The sequence below is a fragment of the Oncorhynchus nerka genome, linkage group LG13 (assembly GCF_034236695.1).
Source record: "Oncorhynchus nerka isolate Pitt River linkage group LG13, Oner_Uvic_2.0, whole genome shotgun sequence".
NCBI classification, from domain to species: domain Eukaryota; kingdom Metazoa; phylum Chordata; class Actinopteri; order Salmoniformes; family Salmonidae; genus Oncorhynchus; species Oncorhynchus nerka.
This window is the reverse complement of record NC_088408.1, coordinates 45,299,066-45,321,228: the sequence shown is the minus strand read 5'-3', so window position 1 is coordinate 45,321,228 and position 22,163 is coordinate 45,299,066. Positions and strand designations below refer to the sequence as shown.

The window sequence follows — 22,163 nt, the reverse complement described above, 5'->3', positions numbered from 1 at the left end:
ATAATTTAACGCATTTATGAAAATGTTACACTATTGTGGAGAGATGTACTGCTTGGATGGTTTACCTACAATAGAAATAATCTGAAACAATTTTATGTAATTTATTTCATTACCGTATTCTTTTGGCCAAATTTAATATTCACAGATGTAAAAACAAAACACCACATTTTCTTACCTTACAAAAAGAAATTGAACTGTATTTTAAGGCAATTAAATACTCTACTAACAAAAAGCTGTTGGAATTATACAGTTGAAGTCGGAAGTTGACATACACTTAGGTTGCAGTCATCAAAACTCATTTTTCAACCACTCCACAAATTTCTTGTTAACAAACTATAGTTTTGACAAGTCGGTTAGGACATCTACTTTGTGCATGACACAAGTCATTTTTCCAACAATTTTTTACAGACAGATTATTTCACTTATAATTCAATGTATCACAATTCCAGTGAGTCAGAAGTTTACATACACTAAGTTGACTGTGCCTTTAAACAGCTTGGAAAATTCCAGAAAATTGTGTCATGGATTTAGACGTTTCTGATAGGCTAATTGACATAATTTGAGTCAATTGGAGGTTTACTAGTGGATGTATTTCAAGGCCTGCCTTCAAACTAAGTCACACATTGCTTGACATCATGGGAAAATCAAAAGAAATCAGCCAAGACCTCAGGAAAAAAATTGTAAACCTCCACAAGTCTGGTTCATCCTTGGGAGCAATTTCCAAATGCCTGAAGGTACCACGTTCATCTGTACAAACAATAGTACGCAAGTATAAACACCATGGGACCACGCAGCCGTCATACCGCTCAGGAAGAAGACGCATTCTGTCTCCTAGCGATGAACGTACTTCGGTGCGTTAAAGTGCAAATCAATCCCAGAACAACAGCAAAGGACCTTGTGAAGATGCTGGATGAAACGGGTACAAAAGTATCTATATCCACAGTAAAACAAGTCCTATATAGACATAACCTGAAAGGCCGCTCAGCAAGGAAGAAGCCACTGCTCCAAAACCACAATAACAAGCCAGACTACAGATTGCAACTGCACATGGGGACAAAGATTGTACTTTTGGAGAAATGTCCTCTGATCTGATGAAACAAAAATAGAACTGTTTGGCCATAATGACCATTATGTTTGGAGGAAAAACAGGGAGGCTTGCAAGCCGAAGAACACCATCCAAACAGTGAAGCACGGGGGTGGCAGCATCATGTTGTGGGGGTGCTTTGCTGCAGGAGGGACTGGTGCTCTTCACAAAATAGATGGCTCATGAGGAAGGAGAATTACAGTGGGGCAAAAAAGTATTTAGTCAGCCACCAATTGTGCAAGTTCTCCCACTTAAAAAGATGAGGCCTGTAATTTTCATCATAGGTTCACTTCAACTATGACTGACAAATTGAGAAGAAAAAAATCCAGAAAATCACATTGTAGGATTTTAAATTAATTTATTTGCAAATTATGGTGGAAAATAAGTAGGCCTACAAACCTGACTCGATTACACCAGCTCTGTCAAGAGGAATGGGCCAAAATTCACCCAATTTATTGTGGGAAGCTTGTGGAAGGCTACCCAAAACATTTGACCCAAGTTAAACAATGTAAAGGCAATGCTACCAAATACTAATTGAGTGCATGTAAACTTCTGACCCACTGGGAATGTGATGAACAAAATAAAAGCTGAAATAAATAATTCCCTCTACTATTGTTCTGACATTTCACAGGGACAGGGAATCTTTACAAGGATTAAATGTCAGGAAATGTGAAAATCTGAGTTTAAATGCATTTGGCAAAGATGTATGTAAACTTCCGACTTCAACTTTATATTAATTTGGGGACAGGTCGAAAAGCATTAAACATTTATGGCAATTTATCTAGCTAGCTTGCAGTTGCTGGCTAATTTGTCCTATTTAGCTAGCTAGCTTGCTGTTGCTAGCTAATTTGTCCTGGGATATAAACATTGAGTTGTTATTTTACCTGAAATGCACGAGGTCCTCTAGTCAGACATACTCCACACATAAAATGGTCAAACGAATCATTTCTAGTCATCTCTCCTCCTTCCAGGCTTCTTTTTCTTGATATGGCGATTGGCAATAAAGGTGCATTACCACAACCAACCTCAGTTTACATTTACATTTAAGTCATTTAGCAGACGCTCTTATCCAGAGCGACTTACAAATTGGTGCTTTCACCTTATGACATCCAGTGGAACAGCCACTTTACAATAGTGCATCTAAATATTTTAAGGGGGGTGAGAAGGATTACTTTATCCTATCCTAGGTATTCCTTAAAGAGGTGGGGTTTCAGGTGTCTCCGGAAGGTGGTGATTGACTCCGCTGTCCTGGCGTCGTGAGGGAGTTTGTTCCACCATTGGGGGGCCAGAGCAGCGAACAGTTTTGACTGGGCTGAGCGGGAACTGTACTTCCTCAGTGGTAGGGAGGCGAGCAGGCCAGAGGTGGATGAACGCAGTGCCCTTGTTTGGGTGTAGGGCCTGATCAGAGCCTGGAGGTACTGAGGTGCCGTTCCCCTCACAGCTCCGTAGGCAAGCACCATGGTCTTGTAGCGGATGCGAGCTTCAACTGGAAGCCAGTGGAGAGAGCGGAGGAGCGGGGTGACGTGAGAGAACTTGGGAAGGTTGAACACCAGACGGGCTGCGGCGTTCTGGATGAGTTGTAGGGGTTTAATGGCACAGGCAGGGAGCCCAGCCAACAGCGAGTTGCAGTAATCCAGACGGGAGATGACAAGTGCCTGGATTAGGACCTGCGCCGCTTCCTGTGTGAGGCAGGGTCGTACTCTGCGGATGTTGTAGAGCATGAACCTACAGGAACGGGCCACCGCCTTGATGTTAGTTGAGAACGACAGGGTGTTGTCCAGGATCACGCCAAGGTTCTTAGCGCTCTGGGAGGAGGACACGATGGAGTTGTCAACCGTGATGGCGAGATCATGGAACGGGCAGTCCTTCCCCGGGAGGAAGAGCAGCTCCGTCTTGCCGAGGTTCAGCTTGAGGTGGTGATCCGTCATCCACACTGATATGTCTGCCAGTTCATCTTTCAATCACCCACGTGGGTATATCTTCCTAAAAACCAATGAGAATATGGCATGTGGGTATATGCTTCTAAAAACCAATGAGTTGATGGGAGAGGCAGGACTTGCAGTGTGTTCGGTGTTACAAATATAATTAACTTCTATTTTAGCGCCTAGCAACGCAGATGCTCGTTGGCACGCGCAAGAAGTGTGGGTGCAATGATTGTACATTTATTTTGCAACGCTCGTGCACGCGACGTGACCAGTGTGGTCAGCATGTTAGCCTAGTCCCAGATCTGTTTGTCTTGCCAACTCCTATGGCCATTGACGTGGCAGATCTGGGACCAGGTCTAATTCTTGTCTCATTGACATTTCAGCCCATTTGGAACAGAACCTTCTTCCAACCATTAACAGATGTATTTCTCAGATTGAGTGAAACAGAGAACAGTGATATTCTTCCATAAACCCTGTTGCCTCAGTTCACAAGTGTCTCATCTAAGATTTTTACCCATAGTACAACCACCCACATTGGTAGCCAACTCTTATGACCCCTTGTCTTCGTCTCTCTTCCTCAGTTTTCAGATACCGCTTTGTGCTGACCACTACATGCTAAAGTACCTGGAATCCATCTCAGACCAGATCCCCTCTCACACCATGACCTCCCTGAGGCAGAGGCTCGGCCTATGGATGGCTGACCAGCGAGCAGGGAGCCACGCTGGCCCTCCCTCAGTCAGGTAAGGGCCTACATTTCAACAGCTGTTGCCAGAGTGACACATTAACCTGGATTACTTGATTTGGGATTATTTTGTCAGATGAGTGTGTGTGGGTGCATGCATATAAAGCAGACTCCTCCAACAGTATACTCATTCCTCTCCCTTCTTTCTTCAGATGACATCAGAGTGGAACCCTCTTCTTGATGTCATAAAACATATTACTCCCCTACACATTTTCTCCATAACAGAACATCCTTACTACCTTCCCTCAGACTATGAACCAAGGTAAGTAGACCCTTGTTGCTTTGACAAAGTCATTTCTGAAGATAATGAATCACTAACCACATGAAATAAATTAAGGTAAAAAAATATATGAACTGTCCCTCACCTGTCCAGCTCCCCCATCAGACCTCCTCCTCCAATGAGCTATCAGACAAATTGAGGAAGCAAGGAAGGAGGTTGCAAGGATTTGACAGCCACACAAAACAGATTTGCATCATGGCAATTGCAAATTATCAGTTATTTTAATATTTTAGTGTGTAGTGTACCACACATCAGTTTTATGGTTGAAAGATTCAATTAATGTAAAAAACAAAATAACAGTCCAGACCATCACAATTGAGAAAAATGCATTATTTAATTAAGTAATAATAGATACCTCTTTAACAAAAACAATGGGAATGGCATGCGGTATTATCCAACATACATGGTCATCAGGATGGGCATGGTTTGTGTCAAGTGACCACAGCATGAGCACAACGCGGTCCGAGTAACACCGACCATGACCAAGAAGAAAGGGCAAAGGAGTAACCAGAGCCCCATGATTGGTCCAATATCAACCTTGTCCCGCCCATTCTACACACTACCCATCACTGACTGGGTAGCATCAAAGCCAGCACATTTGGATGTCCCTCTAGGGCCATCGTAGTATCAGCAACATCCTTCCTGCGCCACATTACCAGGGTCGTATTTATTAGGGCCCGAAACATTAAAACATTTATCAACGGAAACCGAAAATGTGCGTTTCTTATTGGACAAGTCCAGATAGTGCCTCAATGTTTCATTCCATTTGGTGCCTAATGAATATGACCAATGTTAAAAACAAAAAGCGAAGCCTGCTCATTCAACGGCGACAACAGAGCTCAAAATCAGCTGCGGTGACATTTCGACAAACACCACACCAGTATAGTACTTAACGCATGAGGCATCACATTCAATATGACACATACAGTGTGCCAAACAAACAACATATTCATCGTTCTGTATACAAAGGGAGCTCCAAAAACAGAGTGGCCATAGCAGGCGGTGTGGGTGTATAAAAAAAATACTGATATTAGAGTAGAGAGAGAGTAAATGTCTGTTCAGGGCTCATGGGGGGGTTTGGTTTTGGATTTTCATCCAGCATTTTTAAAGCCGTGTTGTGTCCATAGCGACAGACCCAGGCCCCGCATCACCTTTGGAACACGCAAAACAGGAAGAGGATGAACCGTGTGGGACCAGTTTCCTGTTCCTCTGATTGATAAGCCATATAAATCAGGGCCACTGTTAGGGCAGCCATTCCGGGTAGAGCCATTAGGGGGCCTTGATCTTCTTGGGCCGAGGAGAGGCTCCATTCTCGGCTTTGATCACGCCATTTTCATGGTGGCCAACTGTAAGAGGGAGGGAGGGAGGAGGGCATACACACATTAACATGTTATTGTTGCTGCAATTGAATGGCTTCAACTCTTACCATTGACCATCTTCTAACTTGAAAACTGTTATAAATCCCCTACTGATCTTGAACAATGGCGTAAGAGGTGCTATAAACTCATTCTAAAGTGTGTGTACACTCACGGGAGTCTCTCTTAAGAGGTCGGGGAGTTTGCTTGGCAACGGCCCTCTTCCTAGAGGCTTGTTCGTGTCTGAACTCTCGCCACCGCCTCAGCTGGAAACGGATAAACTTCCACAGGAGCCAGGACTGGGTCAGACACACCAGCAACAGCACAGTCATCCTATACAGAGGGATGATAGAGAGAGGGTTAGGGTGTGTGTGTGGGTGTGTGTGTACATTAGACATAAGTACGCTGTTCAAGCCATCAAAAATCTCTTACCGTATCAGCACAGTGTTAAAGTTGCCCAAGTCCCAGTCCAGTCCCTGGTTTTCAGCGCGGGCCAACCCAAAGCCCACAGCCAGGAACATAAGGGTAAGGGTCACCATCCGCGTGAACACAAAGCACACCGCCCACACGTCAAACCTGGACACAGACACACCAGTACATGACATAAGTGGATTGTGATTATGCTAGGATTGATTGCATTAAAAGGTAGAGTCAGCAATAAGATGTCATTATACACATCAGGGAGATTCACAGCATTTTTAGAAAACAACAAAATTGAGATTTGCCAAGAATGTAGATATATTGGGAAGAACCAATAGTGAGAGTCTTGGCAGGTAGTATTTCAGGAAGTCACCCCACTGTGTCTGGTGATGTCACATTGCATAGTTTAGCTTTAATGAAGTGCTGTTTATACAGATGAAGTCGGAGGTGGACATACACTAAGGTTGGAGTCATTAAAACTAGTTTTTCAACCACTCCACAAATGTCTTGTTAACAAACTGTAGTTTTGGCAATTCGGTTAGGACATCTACTTCGTGCATGACACAAGTCATTTTTCCAACAATTGTTTACAGACAGATTATTTCACTTAATCACAATTCCAGTGGGTCAGAAGTGTACATACAGTAAGATGACTGTGCCTTTAAACAGTTTGGAAAATTCCAGAAAATGATGACATGGCTTTAGAAGCTTCCGATAGGCTAATTGACATAATTTGTGTCAATTGGAGGTGTACCTATGCTTTGACATCATGGGAAAATCTAAAATAAGCCAAAACCTCGGAAAATAAATTGTAGACCTCCACAAGTCTGGTTAATACTTGGGAGCAATTTCCAAATGCATGAAGGTACCACGTTCATCTGTACAAACAATAGTATGCAAGTATAAACACCATGGGACCATGCAGCCGTCATACCGCTCAGGAAGGAGACGCATTCTGTCTCCTAGAGATGAACGTACTTTGGTGCGAAAAGTGCAAATTATTCCCAGAACAACAGCAAAGGACCCTGTGAAGATGCTGGAGGAAACAGGTACAAAAGTATCTGTATCCACAGAAAAACAAGTTCTATATCGACATAACCTGAAAGGGAGCTCAGCAAGGAAGAAGCCACTGACTACGGTTTGCAACTGCACATGGGGACAAAGATCGTACTTTTTGGAGAAATGTCCTCTGGTCTGATGAAACAAAAATATAACTGTTTGGCCATAATGACCATCGTTATGTTTGGAGGGAAAAGGGGGAGGCTTGCAAGCCAAAGAAAATCATCCCAACCGTGAAGCACGGGGGTGGCAGCATCATGTTGTGGGGGTGCTTTGCTGCAGGAGGGACTGGTGCACTTCACAAAATAGATGGCATCATGAGGAAAGAAAATGATGTGGATATATTGAAGCAACATCTCAAGACATCAGTCAGGAAGTTAAAGCTTGGTCGCAAATGGGTCTTCCAAATGGACAATGACCCCAAGCATACTTCCAAAGTTGTGGCAAAACGGCTTAAGGACAACAAAGTCAAGGTATTGGAGTGACCATCACAAAGCCCTGACCTAAATCCCATAGACAATTTGTGGGCAGAACTGGAGAAGTGTGTGAGAGCAAGGAGGCCTACAAAATTTACCCAACTTATTGTGGGAAGCTTGTGCAAGGCTACCCAAAACTTTTGACCCAAGTTAAACATTTTAAAAGGCAATGCTACAAAATACTAATTGAGTGTATGTAAAGTTCTGACCCACTGGAAATGTGATGAACAAAATAAAAGCTGAAATAAATCATTCTCTCTACTATTATTCTGCCATTTCACATTCTTAAAATAAAGTGGTGATCCTAACTGACCTAAAACAGGGAATTTGTACTAGGATTAAATGTCAGAAATGGTGAAAAACTGAGTTTAAATTTATTTGATTCATGTGTATGTCAACTTCCGACTTCAACAGTATATCACATTCAAATATGAATAGCACTTCATTAACAGGTAGACCCCGCATCATGTTGTTTTGGAGTTGGAAGTAAAAGTAAGTAGCCATAGGCTCCTGCGCGCTCTTATTCTGTAACGTGAAGCAGCATAATGGACAGGACGATAGTCAATCACAGGCCATTAGCACAAATACATCTGAGTGCCAAGTAGAGAGGCATCGGGCAACATTTTTACAGTCTTTGGTATGACTCAACCAGGGATCAAACCCCCCAACCTCAGGACGGACACTAAGCACAAGGACACTGAGTTGGAAGTATGAACTCACATTTTTTGGTGGCTCTCATCAGTGAAGTAGAACATCCTTGCGATGTGGAAGCCCATCTCAGACAGGTACTGGAGGCAGAGGAGCACCAGGCCCACACGACTCAAACTGAGGGAGGGGAGAGAGGGGGCGGTGAGGGAGAAGGACATGGTTATGCATGTGTTATGAAGTCCTTATGCAAGTACACATTTGGAGTAAATATGAATATGGCAACTCAGGTGCTCTTAATTAAGGTATAGGTGTTTATATATGCTAATGTAAAGTGCCGTCAGAAAGTTCATACCCCTTGACTTATTCTACATTTTGTTGTCTTGACAAAGATTTTCTAGCTGATTTAAGTCAAAACTAACTAGACCACTCAGGGACATTCAATGTCATCTTGGTAAGCAACACCATGTATAGGTTATGCATGTGTTACTTAGTCCTTAAGCAAGTACAACTCCATTGTTAGTATTGTGGAGTAACTACAATGTTGTTGAGCCATCCTCAGTGTAATGGATGTGATAGGAGAGAACTGTGTAACTGTTTTAAAGTCACCATTGGCCTCAGTGAAATCCCTGTATCTTTGTAGTTACTGGATATATTGATACACCATCCAAAGTGTAATTAATAACTTCACCAGGCTCAAAAGGGATATTACAATATTACAATGTCTGTTGACCCATCTACCAATAGGTGCCCTTCTTTGCGAGGCATTGAAAACCTCCCTGGTCTTTGTGGTTGAATCGGTGTTTGAAATTCACTGCTCGACTGAGGGAACTTACTGATTGTATGTGTGGGGTACAGAGATGAGGCAGTCATTCAAAATGAATGTAAAAACACATGTTGCACACAGAGTGAGTCCATGCAACGTGTGACTTGTTAAGCACATTTTTACTCCTGAACTTATTTAGGCTTGTCATAACAAAGGAGTTGAATACTTATTGACTCAAGACACTTCAGCTTTTCATTATTAAATGGATTTGTAGAAGTTGTGAAAAACAGAACATAACACTTTGACATTATGGGGTATTGTATGTATACCAGTGACACAAAACAATGCAATCCACTTTAAATTCAGGCTCGAACAACAAAATGTGAAAAAAATTAAGGGAAGTGAATCAATTCAGAAGGCACTGTATGTGCTTATCTATGCTTCTTTGTTTTGGGTGCTCATGCGATTTTATATGCATTTGTGCGAATATTAGGAGCTTATGTGCACGTGCTTCTATTAGGGATGTCACGTTTAAATTAAATTGTTAAGGTTTTAAAAGAAACGGAGATATTCATCTTTCAAGTTATCCTCGTTAACAATTGAAAATAATTGCAGCGTGAGACAAGGAAGTGACTGCAGCGAAGTCCTGTAATGGCGATACTTTGAGAAGTTGGATAAGAAGGTTGTGAAATGCAAACTTAGTGAGGTGGAATTGAGCTACAGTGGCAGTACAGGTGCTGAAAGGGAGGCACCGCGAGACCCTGGTTGCTGGCAGCAGTGCGATAAGGGATGGAATGAGAAATCACACCGCACTGATTACAGAAAGGATTGCGGTTGATATGCAACCATTGTCAACGGCATGTCTAGAACCAGACTACAAGATGCCATGCAGGAACAATAAAAAATAAAAATAAAATTAAAAAGTGGCAGTTTTAAACATTAAGAACATTTGTCACATCCCAACTGTAGCTTGTACATGTGCTTACTTGAGCAGGTATGCTGCAGAGACGTGCAGTAGGTAGAGACAGATGTACTGCAGCTGGCGAGGGATCTCTTCCTGAGGACAACAACACAGAGCAGTCACATCAGGAGTGGGTTCCCAACCTTTTTGGAACCATGGCACAATTTGATGGGATTTAAAATTCTGTATTTAGTGGTAATGGCCAGGGGTTGGAACCGGTTCAGGGAACAGAACACCAGAATATAACAAAAATGTCATGAAAGAGATTCAGAACCGTGAAGGAGATTGATCTATACAGTTCCAGAACAGAACCGTTACTTTAAAAACAGGGGAAATCAGTTAATAACGTTATTTTACTTTCCGGCAATAAAGTGCAGATGATCTGAAAAGTCAGTCAATCGATCAATAATATAATAATACTTCAGTAAAAAATATTTATTTTCAATTTACAATCTATAGAAACAATGAGAATGGAAAGGTTCAGAGCTTTTGTGAAACATCACAGCACAGTTGAAAAAGATATGGCAAATAGAATGGTATAAAGAGATAGATGGGAGGGGTTGAATGGAGCTGAAGGTTGGGACAAATAACAACTAATGTAAAACATACTATGCCCGTAAAACATATATAGGTTAGGAACTTTTTTGAAAGACTACAGTTTGAAAGATATGAAAAATAGAAATCAAACTGGATGGGCATCATAAATATATGGGAGAGGTTGAGGAAGGACGAGTTAAAAACAAAATAAAACTATTGTAAAATAAACTGTCCATAAAATGTATATAGCATGTACAAGCTGGAAATACAGGCCTAAATGTTGTTGTTCACTAGTTTGCTCCAATAGGAGGGAGGGGTGGTAGGGTAATAAAGGAAATAAATAAACTCAGCAAAAAAAGATATGTCCTCTCACTGTCAACTGCATTTATTTTCAGCAAACTTAACATGTGTAAATATTTGTATGAACATAACAAGTGTCAACGACTGAGACAAACTGAACAAGGTCCACGGACATGTGACTAACAGAAATGGAATAATGTGTCCCTGAACAAAGGGGGGGGGGGGGGTTCAAAAGTAAGTCAATGCAGCTGGTGGCCACACCAGAAACTAAGTACTGCAGTGAATCTCCTCCTCATGGACTGCACCAGATTTGCCAGTACTTGCTGTGAGATGTTACCCCACTCTTCCACCAAGGCACCTGCCTTGGTGGACATTTCTGGGGGGGGAAATGGCCTTAGCCCAACAATGCAACAGGTCCCAGGCATGCTCAATGGGATTGAGATTTGAGATCTTCGCTGGCCATGGCAGAACACTGACATTTCTGTTTTGCGGGAAATCACGCACAGAACGAGCAGTATGGCTGGTGGCATTGTCATGCTGGTGGGTCATGTCAGGTTGAGCCTGCAGGAAGGGTACCACATGAGGGAGGAGGATATCTTCCCTGTAACTCAGAGCGTTGTGATTGCCTGCAATGACAAGTTCAGTCCGATGATGCTGTGACACACCGCCCCAGACCATGACGGACTCTCCACCTCCAAATCGATCCCGCTCCAGAGTATAGGCCTTGGTGTAACGCTCATTCCTCCGACGACAAACGGGAATCCGACCATCACCCCTGGTGAGACAATACCTCGACTCGTCAGTGAAGAGCACTTTTTGCCAGTCCTGTCTGGTCCAGCGACGGTGGGTTTGTGCCCATAGGCGACGTTGTTGCCGGTGATGTCTGGTGAGGACCTGCCTTAGAACAGGCCTACAATCCCTCAGTCCAGCCTCTCTCAGCCTATTGAGGACAGTCTGAGCACTGATGGAGGGATTGTGTGTTCCTGGTGTAACTCGGGCAGTTGTTGTTGCCATCCTGTACCTGTCCCACAGGTGTGATGTTCGGATGGACCGATCCTGAGCAGGTGTTGTTACACATGGTCTACCACTGCAAGGACGATCAGCTGTCCGTCCTGTAGCACTGTCTTAGGCGTCTCACAGTACGGACATTGCAATTTATTGCCCTGGCCACATCTGCAGTCCTCAGGCCTCCTTGCAGCATGCCTAAGGCATGTTCACGCAGATGAGCAGTGAACCTGGGCATCATTCTTTTGGTGTTTTTCAGAGTCAGTAGAAAGGCCTCTTTAGTGTCCTAAGTTTTCATAACTGTGACCTTAATTGCCTACCGTCTGTAAGAAGTTAGTGTCTTAACGACCGTTCCACAGGTGCATGTTCACTAATTGTTTATGGTTCATAAACCAGATGGGATGGCATATCGCTGCAGAATGCTGTGTTAGACATGCTGGTTAAGTGTGCCTTGAATTCTAAATAAATCACAGACCGTGTCACCAGCATAGCACAGCAACACCATCACACCCCCTCCTCCATGCTTCACGGTGGGAACCACACATGCAGAGATCATCCATTCACCTACTCTGCGTCTCACAAAGACACAGCGGTTGGAACCAAAAGTTTCAAATTTGACTCATCAGACAAAAAGGACAGATTTCCACCGGTCTAATGGCCATTGCTCATGTTTCTTGGCCCAAGCAAGTTTCTTCTTTTAGTAGTGGTTCCTTTGCAGCAATTCAACCATGAAGGCCTGATTCACGCAGTCTCCTCTGAACAGTTGATGTTGAGATGTGTCTGTTACTTGAACTCTGAAGCATTTATTTGGGCTGCAATTTCTGAGGCTGGTAACTCAGAGATAACTCTGGGTCTTCCTTTCCTGTGGCGGTCCTCACAAGAGCCAGTTTCATCATAACGTTTGATGGTTTTTGTGACTGTTCTTGTCATAATATGGACTAATGAAGCTGGTTGAGAGAATGCCAAGAGTGAAAAAACTGTCATCAAGGTAAAGGGTGGCTACTTTTTGTATTTGAGATTCTTCAATATTTTGATTTATTTAACACTTTTTTGGTTACTTCATGATTCCATTTGTGTTATTTCATAGTTTTGATGTCTTCACTAGAAAATAGTAAAATAAAGAAAACCCCTTGAATTGGTAGGTGTGTACAAACTTTTTACTGGTGCTGTATATAGGGGATACAACCAACCCCGCTCTGCAGAAATTGCTGCAAAGAGACAGAATCATTAGATAATTTGTTTTGTTAGGAATGGTTGAAGAATTGCAACATTTACCTGTAGTTAACTCTTTAAACAGCACTGCTGGGCGACTTGAAAATTCATAAAATCTAAATCAATCCTATAATACTCTTGGCAAAAATGTGTGTCTTTAATTTACAATCTTTAGAAACTATGAGAATAGGAAGGTTCGGAAATTATTCAGACCTCTTCCCCTTTCCCACATTTTGTTACGTTACAGCCTTATTCTAAAATGGACTAAATCAAAAATGTCCTCAATCTACACACAATAACCCATAAATGACGAAGTGAACAGTTTTTATTTTTTATCAAATGTATTACCAATAAAAAACTGAGATAAGTATTCGGACCCTTTGCTATGAGACTCAAAATTGAGCTCAGATGCATCCTGTTTCCATTGATCATCCTTGAGATGTTTCTACAACTTGATTGGAGTCCACCTGTGGTAAATTCAAAAGATTGGACGTGATTTGGAAAGGCACACACCTGTCTATATAAGGTCCCACAATTGACAGTGCATGTCAGAGCAAAAACCAAACCATGATGTTGAAGGAATTGTCCATAGAGCTCCAAGACAGGATTGTGTCGAGGAACAGATCTGGGGAAGGGTACCAAAACATTTATGCAGCATTGACGGTCCCCAAGAACAGTGTCCTCCATCATTCTGAAATGGGAGAAGTTTGGAACCACCTAGAGCTGGCCTCACGGCCAAGCTAAGCAATCGGGGGAGAAGGGCCTTGGTCAGGGAGGTGACAAAGAACCTGATGGTCAGTGACAGAGAACCAGAGATCTTCTGTGGAGATGGTTTTCCTTCTGGAAGGTTCTCCCATCTCTGCAACACTCCACCAATCAGGCCTTTTTGGTAGAGTGGCCAGATGGAAGCCACTCTTCAATTAAAAAGGCACATGACAGCCCGCTTGGAGTTTGCCAAACGCCACCTAAAGGACTCTCACACTATGAGAAACAAGATTATGTGATCTGATGCAACCAAGATTGAACTCTTTGGCCTGAATGCCAAGCGTCACATCTGTAAGAAACCTGGCACCATCCCTACAGTGAAGCATGGGGGTGGCAGCATCACGCTGTGGGGATATTTTTCAGTGGCAGGGACAGGGAGACTAGTCAGGATCGAGGGAAAGAAGAACTGAGCAAAGTACAGAGAGATCCTTAATGAAAACCTGCTTCAGAGCGCTCAGGACCTCAGACTGGGACGAAGGTTCACCTTCCAACAGGACAACGACTAACCACACAGCCAATACAACGCAGGACAGCCTTTGGGACAAGTCTCTGAATGTCCTTGAGTGGCCCAGCCAGAGCCCGGACTTGAAACATCTCTGGAGACCTGAAAACAGCTGTGCAGCGACGCTCCCCGTCCAACCTAACAAAGCTTGAGTGGATCTGCAGAGAAGAATGGAAGAAACTCCCCAAATACAGATGTGCCAAGCTTGTAGCGTCATCCCCAAAATACTCAAGGCTGTAATCACTGCCAAAGGTGCTTCAACAAAATACTGAGTAAAGGATCTGATTACTTGTCATTGTGATATTTTAAGAAACAAAATTGTCTAAAAACCTGTTTTTGCTTTATCATTATGGGGTATTGTGTAGATTAATGAGGGAAATAACAATCCATTTTTAAATAAGGCTGTAACGTAACAAAATGTGGGAAAACTAAAGGGGTCTGAATTAGAGGTCAACCGATTAATCGGAATGGCCGATTAATTAGGGCCGTTTCAAAGTTTTCATAACAATCGGAAATTGGTAGTTTTTGGGAGCCGTTTTTATTTTTTATTTTTACACCTTTGTTTAATCTTTATTTATGGCAAGTCAGTTAAGAACACATTCTTATTTACAATGATGGCCTAGGAACGGTGGGTTAACTGCCTCGTTAGGGGCAAAAAGACCTTTTCACCTTGTCAGCTCGGGGGATTCAATCTTGCAACCTTACAGTTAACTAATCCAACGCAATAACGACCTGCCTCTCTCTCGTATCACTCCACAAGGAGACTGCCTGTTATGCGAATGCAGTAAGCCAAGGTATGTTGCTAGCTAGCATTAAACTTATCTTATAAAAAACAATCAATCATAATCACTAGTTAACTACACATGGTTGATGATATTACTAGATATTATCTAGCATGTCCTGTGTTGCATATAATTTGACTGAGCATGCAAGCATACAAGTACCTAAGTATCTGACTGAGCGGTGGTAGGCAGAAGCAGGCGTGTAAACATTCATTCAAACAGCACTTGCGTGCGTTTTGCCAGCAGCTCTTCGTTGCGCGTCAAGCATTGTGCTGTTTATGACTTCAAACCTATCAACTCCGGAGATGAGGCTGGTGTGACCGAAGTGAAATGGCTGGCTAGTTAGCGCGCACTAATAGCGTCTCAAAATTCACTCGCTCTGAACCTTGGAGTGGTTGTTCCCCTTGCTCTGCATGGGTAACGCTGCTTCGATGTGGTGGCTGTTGTCGTTGTGTTGCTGGTTCGAGCCCAGGGAGGAGCGAGGAGAGGGACGGAGGCTATACCGTTACACTGGCAATACTAAAGTGCCTATAAGAACATCCAATAGTCAAAGGTTAATGAAATGCAAATGGTATAGAGGGAAATAGTCCTCTAATAACTACAGCCTAAAACTTCTTACCTGGGAATATTGAAGACTCATGTTAAAAGGAACCACCAGCTTTCATATGTTCTCATGTTCTGAGGAAGGAACTGAAACGATAGCTTTCTTACATAGCACATATTGCACTTTTAAGTTCTTCTCCAACACTTTGTTTTTGCATTATTTGAACCAAATTGAACATGTTTCATTATCTACTTGAGGCTAAATTGATTTTGATGTATTATATTAAGTTAAAATAAGTGTTAATTCAGTATTGTTGTAATTGTCATTATTACAAATACATATATATATATAAACTATATATATATATATATATTATTTTCTTGTTTTCTTCTTTTAAATCGGCTTCGGCTTTTTTGGTCCTCCAATAATCGGTATCGGCGTTGAAACATCATAATCGGTTGACCTCTAGTCTGAATACCTTCCAAATGCACTGTAGATGGGAGGGGCTGAGTGGAGCTGAAGGATGGGACTAAAAATAAACTAAATGTAACCATTGTGTGTATGCATGTATAAACTGGAAGTAGACGCTTAAGTGTTGTTGTCCATTAGTTTACTCAAATTACGGGAGAGGTGGTGGGGTAATGGGAAAATATATTTTTTAAATACACATATTTAGGGCTCCCGAGTGGCGTAGCAGTCTAAGGCACTGCATCTCAGTGCTAGAGGTGTCACTACAGACCCTGGTTCGATTCCAGGCTGTATCACAACAGTCCGTGATTGGGAGTCCCCTTGGCCCAGCGTTGTCCAGGTTAGGGATTGGCCGGGGTAGGCCATCATTGTAAATAAGAATTTGTTAATCGACTTGTCTATTTGAATAAAGGTTAAATCAAATATTTTATTTTTTATGGGGGATTGGGTGATGCAAACAATTACATTGATGGAAGCCACAATCTACCATAAAACAGCTGATCTATTCCCCCAACAAATCTTTTTTTTTTGAGGGGGAACCACTGCTTTGTGCACGGTAGCAAAACATTTTGCAATGGAAAAACTAAAACATGAGTTTCTAATTGGACAAGTTCGGGTAGGTCCCTCCCCGTTTCTGCCGGCTTGCTTCCGTTTGGTTCTTATGGAATGCAACTTGGTTACATCATCCTACTCTCAATTCATAAAGAGAGTCTGCATCTCGTTCTCTGTCAACGGGAATGTTAATGCTCAGAATGAGGTTGTGTGGGTGCAAACTAATGTTGTATTAAAAGGATAGTTCGCTCAAATGACACATTCACATATTTGTTGCCTTACCTTCAAAAGCAAAGCAGTCTATGGACAAGGATTGCAACTTTCAAGGTGAGGAAGTAATATGTGATTTCGGTCAAAAAGCACTTGAGAAAAAAAGAAACCTGCACACTGCTCTTTAATAAACCTTACGTATCGGCCCCACGGCCTTCATCAGAGCTTTTGAGAGTTAACTTTTCTTTTTTTTTTTGCACCCTTATGTAGACCTAGCCCCACCCACATCCATTCCACACATCGAATGGGGTTGGAGTTGAGGTTTTACCTACATAGCACAGCCCACATGGACATGTAATAATGTAGATAACATGGGTGGTGGAGCACATAATAATGTCATTTATTTGGAACCGTTTTCCTGTATGTGGGTGGCAGAAATATTCACACATCATCATATCATTACACTGTGCGCAACCTCTGCATCTATAAAAGAGCCTGGCTGATTTTCTTTTGTGGCTGGCAGTCGGCATGGACCAATTATTGCAACCTCTCCTATTAACAATAAGTGGTGGATTCTTAAATTCAGCTGGCAAGGCTGGGTCCGCAAAGAAGATAGCTCCGGTGCCTTTAGAATGGTGAAAAAGCCTTTACATTTGGGTGGAAAATGCTTTTTATGAGGAATATGATGTGACAGAATTCCTTATTCAGACTAAAGGAAGATTTCATTCATTTTCACTCCTCCGTTTCTCACAGCCTCAGCACTGACCTTGCGTACTTTCTGGAAGTAGAGCTCAGGAAGGGCGTGAAGCCAGTAGGCCAGCTGAGTGAGGTAGAAGAACTTCACCTGAAACCTGCAGTGCGGACACACACACACACACACACACACACACACACACGGGTTGTTTAAGGATATGATGCAGAGCAGGGTTCTCCTGACAACTCTGGTCCTGGAGAGCTATTGGGTGTGCGGGCTTTTGTTCCAGCCCTGCAGTAACATACCCGGTTCAGCGTAGAGAAGGGTTGTTTAACCCATCATGAGAGGCCTACTAATAGTTACACCTGAGAAGAATACAATCTTAAATGTTTACTGTACTGGAAGATAAACTATAAGTTACATTGCATTTTACTAATTGTTATGGTTATCACAAGACATCTTGTTCGTGTCTGCGCCCTACAGATCCTGGTCAAGAGTAGTGCACTACACAGGGAATAAGGTGCCATTTGAGACACAGACAGGAACAAGATACCCCTGTAATAGTGCCGAGTCATCATACCTGAGATGGACATGTGGGTAGTTCTCCCAAAGGCTGCTAGGGTGAAACAGGTATCCTTCCTGAAAAGGGAGACTTTAGTGGAAGTCTTCATGATGATTTGACTTTACACGACACTTTGGTGTGTGTGTGTGTGTGTGTGTGTCTTACTGTTATGAGTATGTAGAAACTCCACACGCTAGACACCAGATGAAACACACACAGCTGGCCTGACTCATTAAACTTGGTGTTCTTGCTTTTTGAGAGATGGAGACGCCTATTCACTTTCTGAAAACAGAACAAAAAAGCATTTGATTACAAATAGGTTCCAGATATCGTGGGGTTGTGTCAAAATGGGGCTCATTTCCTGGTTCCATAGAAACATTGTCATAATGATACACAAGGAAGTGTACAGAAACAAAAGATGCAAAGTGCCATCTTTAACCACTCTGACGCACTTTGAGCAGAGACGTACAAGTGTTACCCCAGAGGGGTCAGGGGGACACAGTCGGTCTTCAACGAGCTTCGGGGGGCCGCATTGAAAGTGTGTTATATTTCCTCGCTGTCAAAGTTGGGGGAAAAAACATCCTCTAGCCATATTTTGGGAATTTTGTTATGCTCCCTGATTGTCTTACTTTCATTTCGGTGATTGTTAGCGAGCTGAATAGTCAAGAAACTGTATGAATGTAGGTCCATTCTTTCAGAGTTTCGATTTGGATTTATTCATAAAATAAATGTCTTAAACCACAGGTTTGACACCCGTGTTAACCCATTGTAGAACACAGTTGATGATAGAGTGTGAAATAATATTACAATCCTTTTCCTGTTAGCCAGGGTCCCAGATCTTTTTGTACAGTCTTGCCAACTCTTATGTTTAGCATTGCAGTGACCATAAGAGTTGGCAAGACAGCACAAACAGAACTAGCACCAGGGCCCCTAACCACAAAGCACTCCTACTCGGAAATGCTTTGTAAATACGGCCCCAGGCTACATCCCTGTATTCTGGAGGTTTTGTGTAGGAGAGGAGACATAAAGACAACCCCATTTGACCTTGTGACCTCATAATAAGTATGTGTGCAGTAGGCCCAACAACCTTGATCTAAGGTCTGTTTTGCATTTCCAATTTATATGGTTCATGCTACATTTGGCTGATCCTAGCTCTGTGCATACAAGGGCAACTTCTACTCAGATCAGTCTCCATTGTTCCAGGGTTTAATCTCCATTTTACCCATCGGTGTTCCCCTATCTACCATTGTATCGACAAGGCGGGCCACCCCACCTAGCCCTATTGCCTCCAGTCTACAAGATTTTGGCATCTATTGGATTGAAATTACAGACAGTTAAGATGCCAGAGTTTCTGGATGTTGCATTTAGAACACAAATACCCACAATGGAGTGAGGCTTGGTATTACTCACATCCAGGATGTACTCCTGCACCACAGCGTGGAGGATGATGGTGATGAAGAAATAGAAGAGGATGGTGGCCCAGTCCCGCCAGCCATACTGGTACAACGTCACATCTCCCTCTGGACAGACAGACAGTGGAGGGCAGGTAGGCATAATGAGTGACAAAGTACACACAAAGCAGGCTACAGCGAAGAATGCACCGATGATGACAGGTATGACAGAAATGGCAGATAAGCCTAAACAGGCTATGGATGTATCCCAAATGGCAACCTATTCCCTACATAGCGCACTACTTTTGACCAGAGCCCATTGGGCCCTGATCAAAGTAGTGTACTATATAGGGTATAGACTCATAGCTGATGTGGTAGTGTTGAATGGGGGTTGTGGCACAAACCTGGTGACTGGGTGCTGATGTTGTACTGGGGTTGAATGAACAGTATTGCAGTTTTTGCTGTTGCCTAGAAAAGAGAAGCATAACCACATTTAGGTTAGATATATGCTGAGATTAAATATCTAATGTTTTATGAAACTGCCGAGCGACTTGCCTATGAATGACTTTCTTGTTTACGAAAGCAAGTAGACAGACAAATACGGAGTGGATACATTTCTGTTAATGGACATTTGTGTGCGTATGGCTGTCTTTTTACAGACTGTTTCCATATAGCGTCATGTCGATTGACACAATTGGCATGCTGACTTGCAGGAATGTCCACCAGAGCTGTTGCATGAGGATTTTGTTAACTGCTCTACCATAGGCCACCTCCAATGTTGCTTTAGAGAATTTGGCAGTATGTCCAACCGGCCTCACAACTGTTACACGTGTAACCATTGTCAGTGGGGAAAAACTCTATCTGATTGGCTGGGCCTAACTCCCAAGTGGGTGGGCCAATGCCCTCCCCCTCATGTGAAATCCATAGATTAAGGACTAATTCATTCATTTCAACTGAATGATTTCCGTAAATGTACTGTAAAATCGTTAATCGTTGCGGTTATATTTTTGTTCGGTATAGTTCGCGTGTACTAGCTACCTAGCATGTCCTAGCTGGCTAGCGTGCATGTAGTGACGCAGAGCGTCGTGGGCAAGGCACGTAGAGATCTAACGCTAATGGGCGTGGTACTGTTACAATAACCCTCAATGGCAGAGGGCGAGTAGTTACTGTAGTCCACAGATACTTTGGGAAAGGAAAGCTCTCTCAAACACCTCACACGTTTGGGGCGGTAATTTCACGATGTTCTTCTAAAGTGAATTCCGAGGGGGGCAGTGCTGTGTGTATATATATATATAAAAAACGAGTCGTCTCGCCAGGACGAAGGGATACGCCGTTTATTTTACGGTAAACTCGAGCGCACTAACAGGTTGCCAACATTCCACGCGCGCCAGGGGCACCTGGTGTCAAAACTAAACTCCACCGAGTTCTAGTTTGCATGGGTCAGAGTCAACTGTTACCACAGTGACTTTCCGAGACGTGAAAGCTCAAGGAAACCCCCTCCATAGTCTATATGTAGCCTACACACCAAGGCCAACAGCGCGAAGGAACTGAGAATACCGGATTGATACCTGAAACAGTCACAGCAATGCAAACGACTTCGCCAAACCAACCGTAGACTGTTGTTTATGACAGATTAGACTACAGCAAGGGTTTCCTTACGTGCGAATTCATCAGCCGGCCTATGACGACCATTTTTTTGTCGAGGCATTCAATTATCTACCCAAATCGAAGGGGTACAACGCTAATCTAACATTTGTCATTGAATTAAGATGACAGGTCGGGCGCAAGTAGAACGCAATTCGTGTCACGGTCAGTACACGGAAAAACAAACACGTCCACTCTTTCACTGCAACACAACCCGCTGCAGCAGCGCTCAAACATTGAGACGTGGCAGTTAACGCGATCAAATTGGTGCAACGGGTTTCCTTCGTCGAACAGCTTTGTCAACGGGAACCAAGGGGCACTGAACATGTAACGTTATTCGTTTATGGCAATTAGCTGTGCCTTAAAATGAGCCTTGCTTGATTTCAAATACACCGAACTAGTTTGTTCAAGTTTAACGTCAATGAAAAAAGTGCCACCCTCTTACATTTTCAATTCTTACCAAACACACTTTAAATTGGTTACTCGTAGGCTATGCAAAAACTTCTACATTTCAGACTGAACGAGTTCCGTTGCAGCTGACAAAATGAGCTACTTTAGATGAACTACTGTAGCATAGAAACAGAGCGATGTCGAGATGAAGGAAATGATAGGAAGTTATGCTGTAAAAAATGTCCCGTCTTTCACTTCCACTTCACCGCTGTCAACTTGCACATAAACCGTGATCAAACCACGATCAATTGTGACTTTGCAACCCTAGGTAGCAAACGCTATTGTGTTAACAAAAACTGCAACATTGTATCTACCAACCTCCGCCATATCGGCATAACACAATGATTAACAGTGTAGCCAACAGCGGCAGTCAAAGTTAGTTGCAACTGCTTTCACATGAAACAGATGAAAGATATTACATGACGTTCAACTACATGCCATGGGAATATCTCGTGGTTGAATCTGTAGTGGACCTTCCAACAAAAAACAGCTGAGGTAGACGAGGGAAAATTGGAATCAGAATTCATCTCACCTCAAACATCAATCCAATCAGAATGAAAATGACCAAACTAAAGACGATATCAGCATGATTCTGTATTAAGAATTCCTGGCTGAAGAAGGGATAACTCTTGTTTCTCCTCCGGAATGCCATTTCAGCAGAATGACTTTTTCCCGACTTTTTACTTTATCCAACAAAAAAAACTGACTGCGAAGTTCAGGAGTTAACTTTCTCCTTGCTCTGCGCATGTGCAAACTCTAAAAGGGGACGTTTTGAGAATTCCTCATTAAAGGTAAGGCTAAGTGAAATTCCTTCCTTTCTAGCAACTTCAGA

General features: G+C 42.8%; 1 protein-coding gene across 1 annotated transcript; it reads right to left on the bottom strand.

The window, feature by feature from the left end:
- Positions 1-4,346: 4,346 nt before the first annotated feature.
- LOC115139565 (translocating chain-associated membrane protein 2-like) lies at positions 4,347-22,074 on the bottom strand. Its single transcript, XM_029677096.2, has 11 exons — positions 21,864-22,074; positions 19,642-19,705; positions 19,257-19,366; positions 18,012-18,128; positions 17,865-17,923; positions 17,357-17,441; positions 9,739-9,809; positions 8,062-8,166; positions 5,819-5,962; positions 5,562-5,719; positions 4,347-5,377 (listed from the first exon to the last, which is right to left on the bottom strand). The coding sequence occupies exons 1-11, from the start codon at positions 21,981-21,983 to the stop codon at positions 5,301-5,303; spliced, it is 1,110 nt and encodes a 369-aa protein (XP_029532956.1). The 5' UTR covers positions 21,984-22,074; the 3' UTR covers positions 4,347-5,300.
- Positions 22,075-22,163: the final 89 nt, after the last annotated feature.

Coding starts and splice junctions, on each gene's coding strand:
- LOC115139565 (XM_029677096.2), bottom strand. CDS start 21,983: ATGGCATTCCGGAGGAGAAACAAGAGTTATCCCTTCTTCAGCCAGGAA. Junction 19,706..21,863: donor TGATTGGATTGATGTTTGAG/GTGAGATGAATT, acceptor TCTCTTTTCTAG/GCAACAGCAAAAACTGCAAT. Junction 5,720..5,818: donor TTTAACACTGTGCTGATACG/GTAAGAGATTTT, acceptor CCCTCTGTATAG/GATGACTGTGCTGTTGCTGG.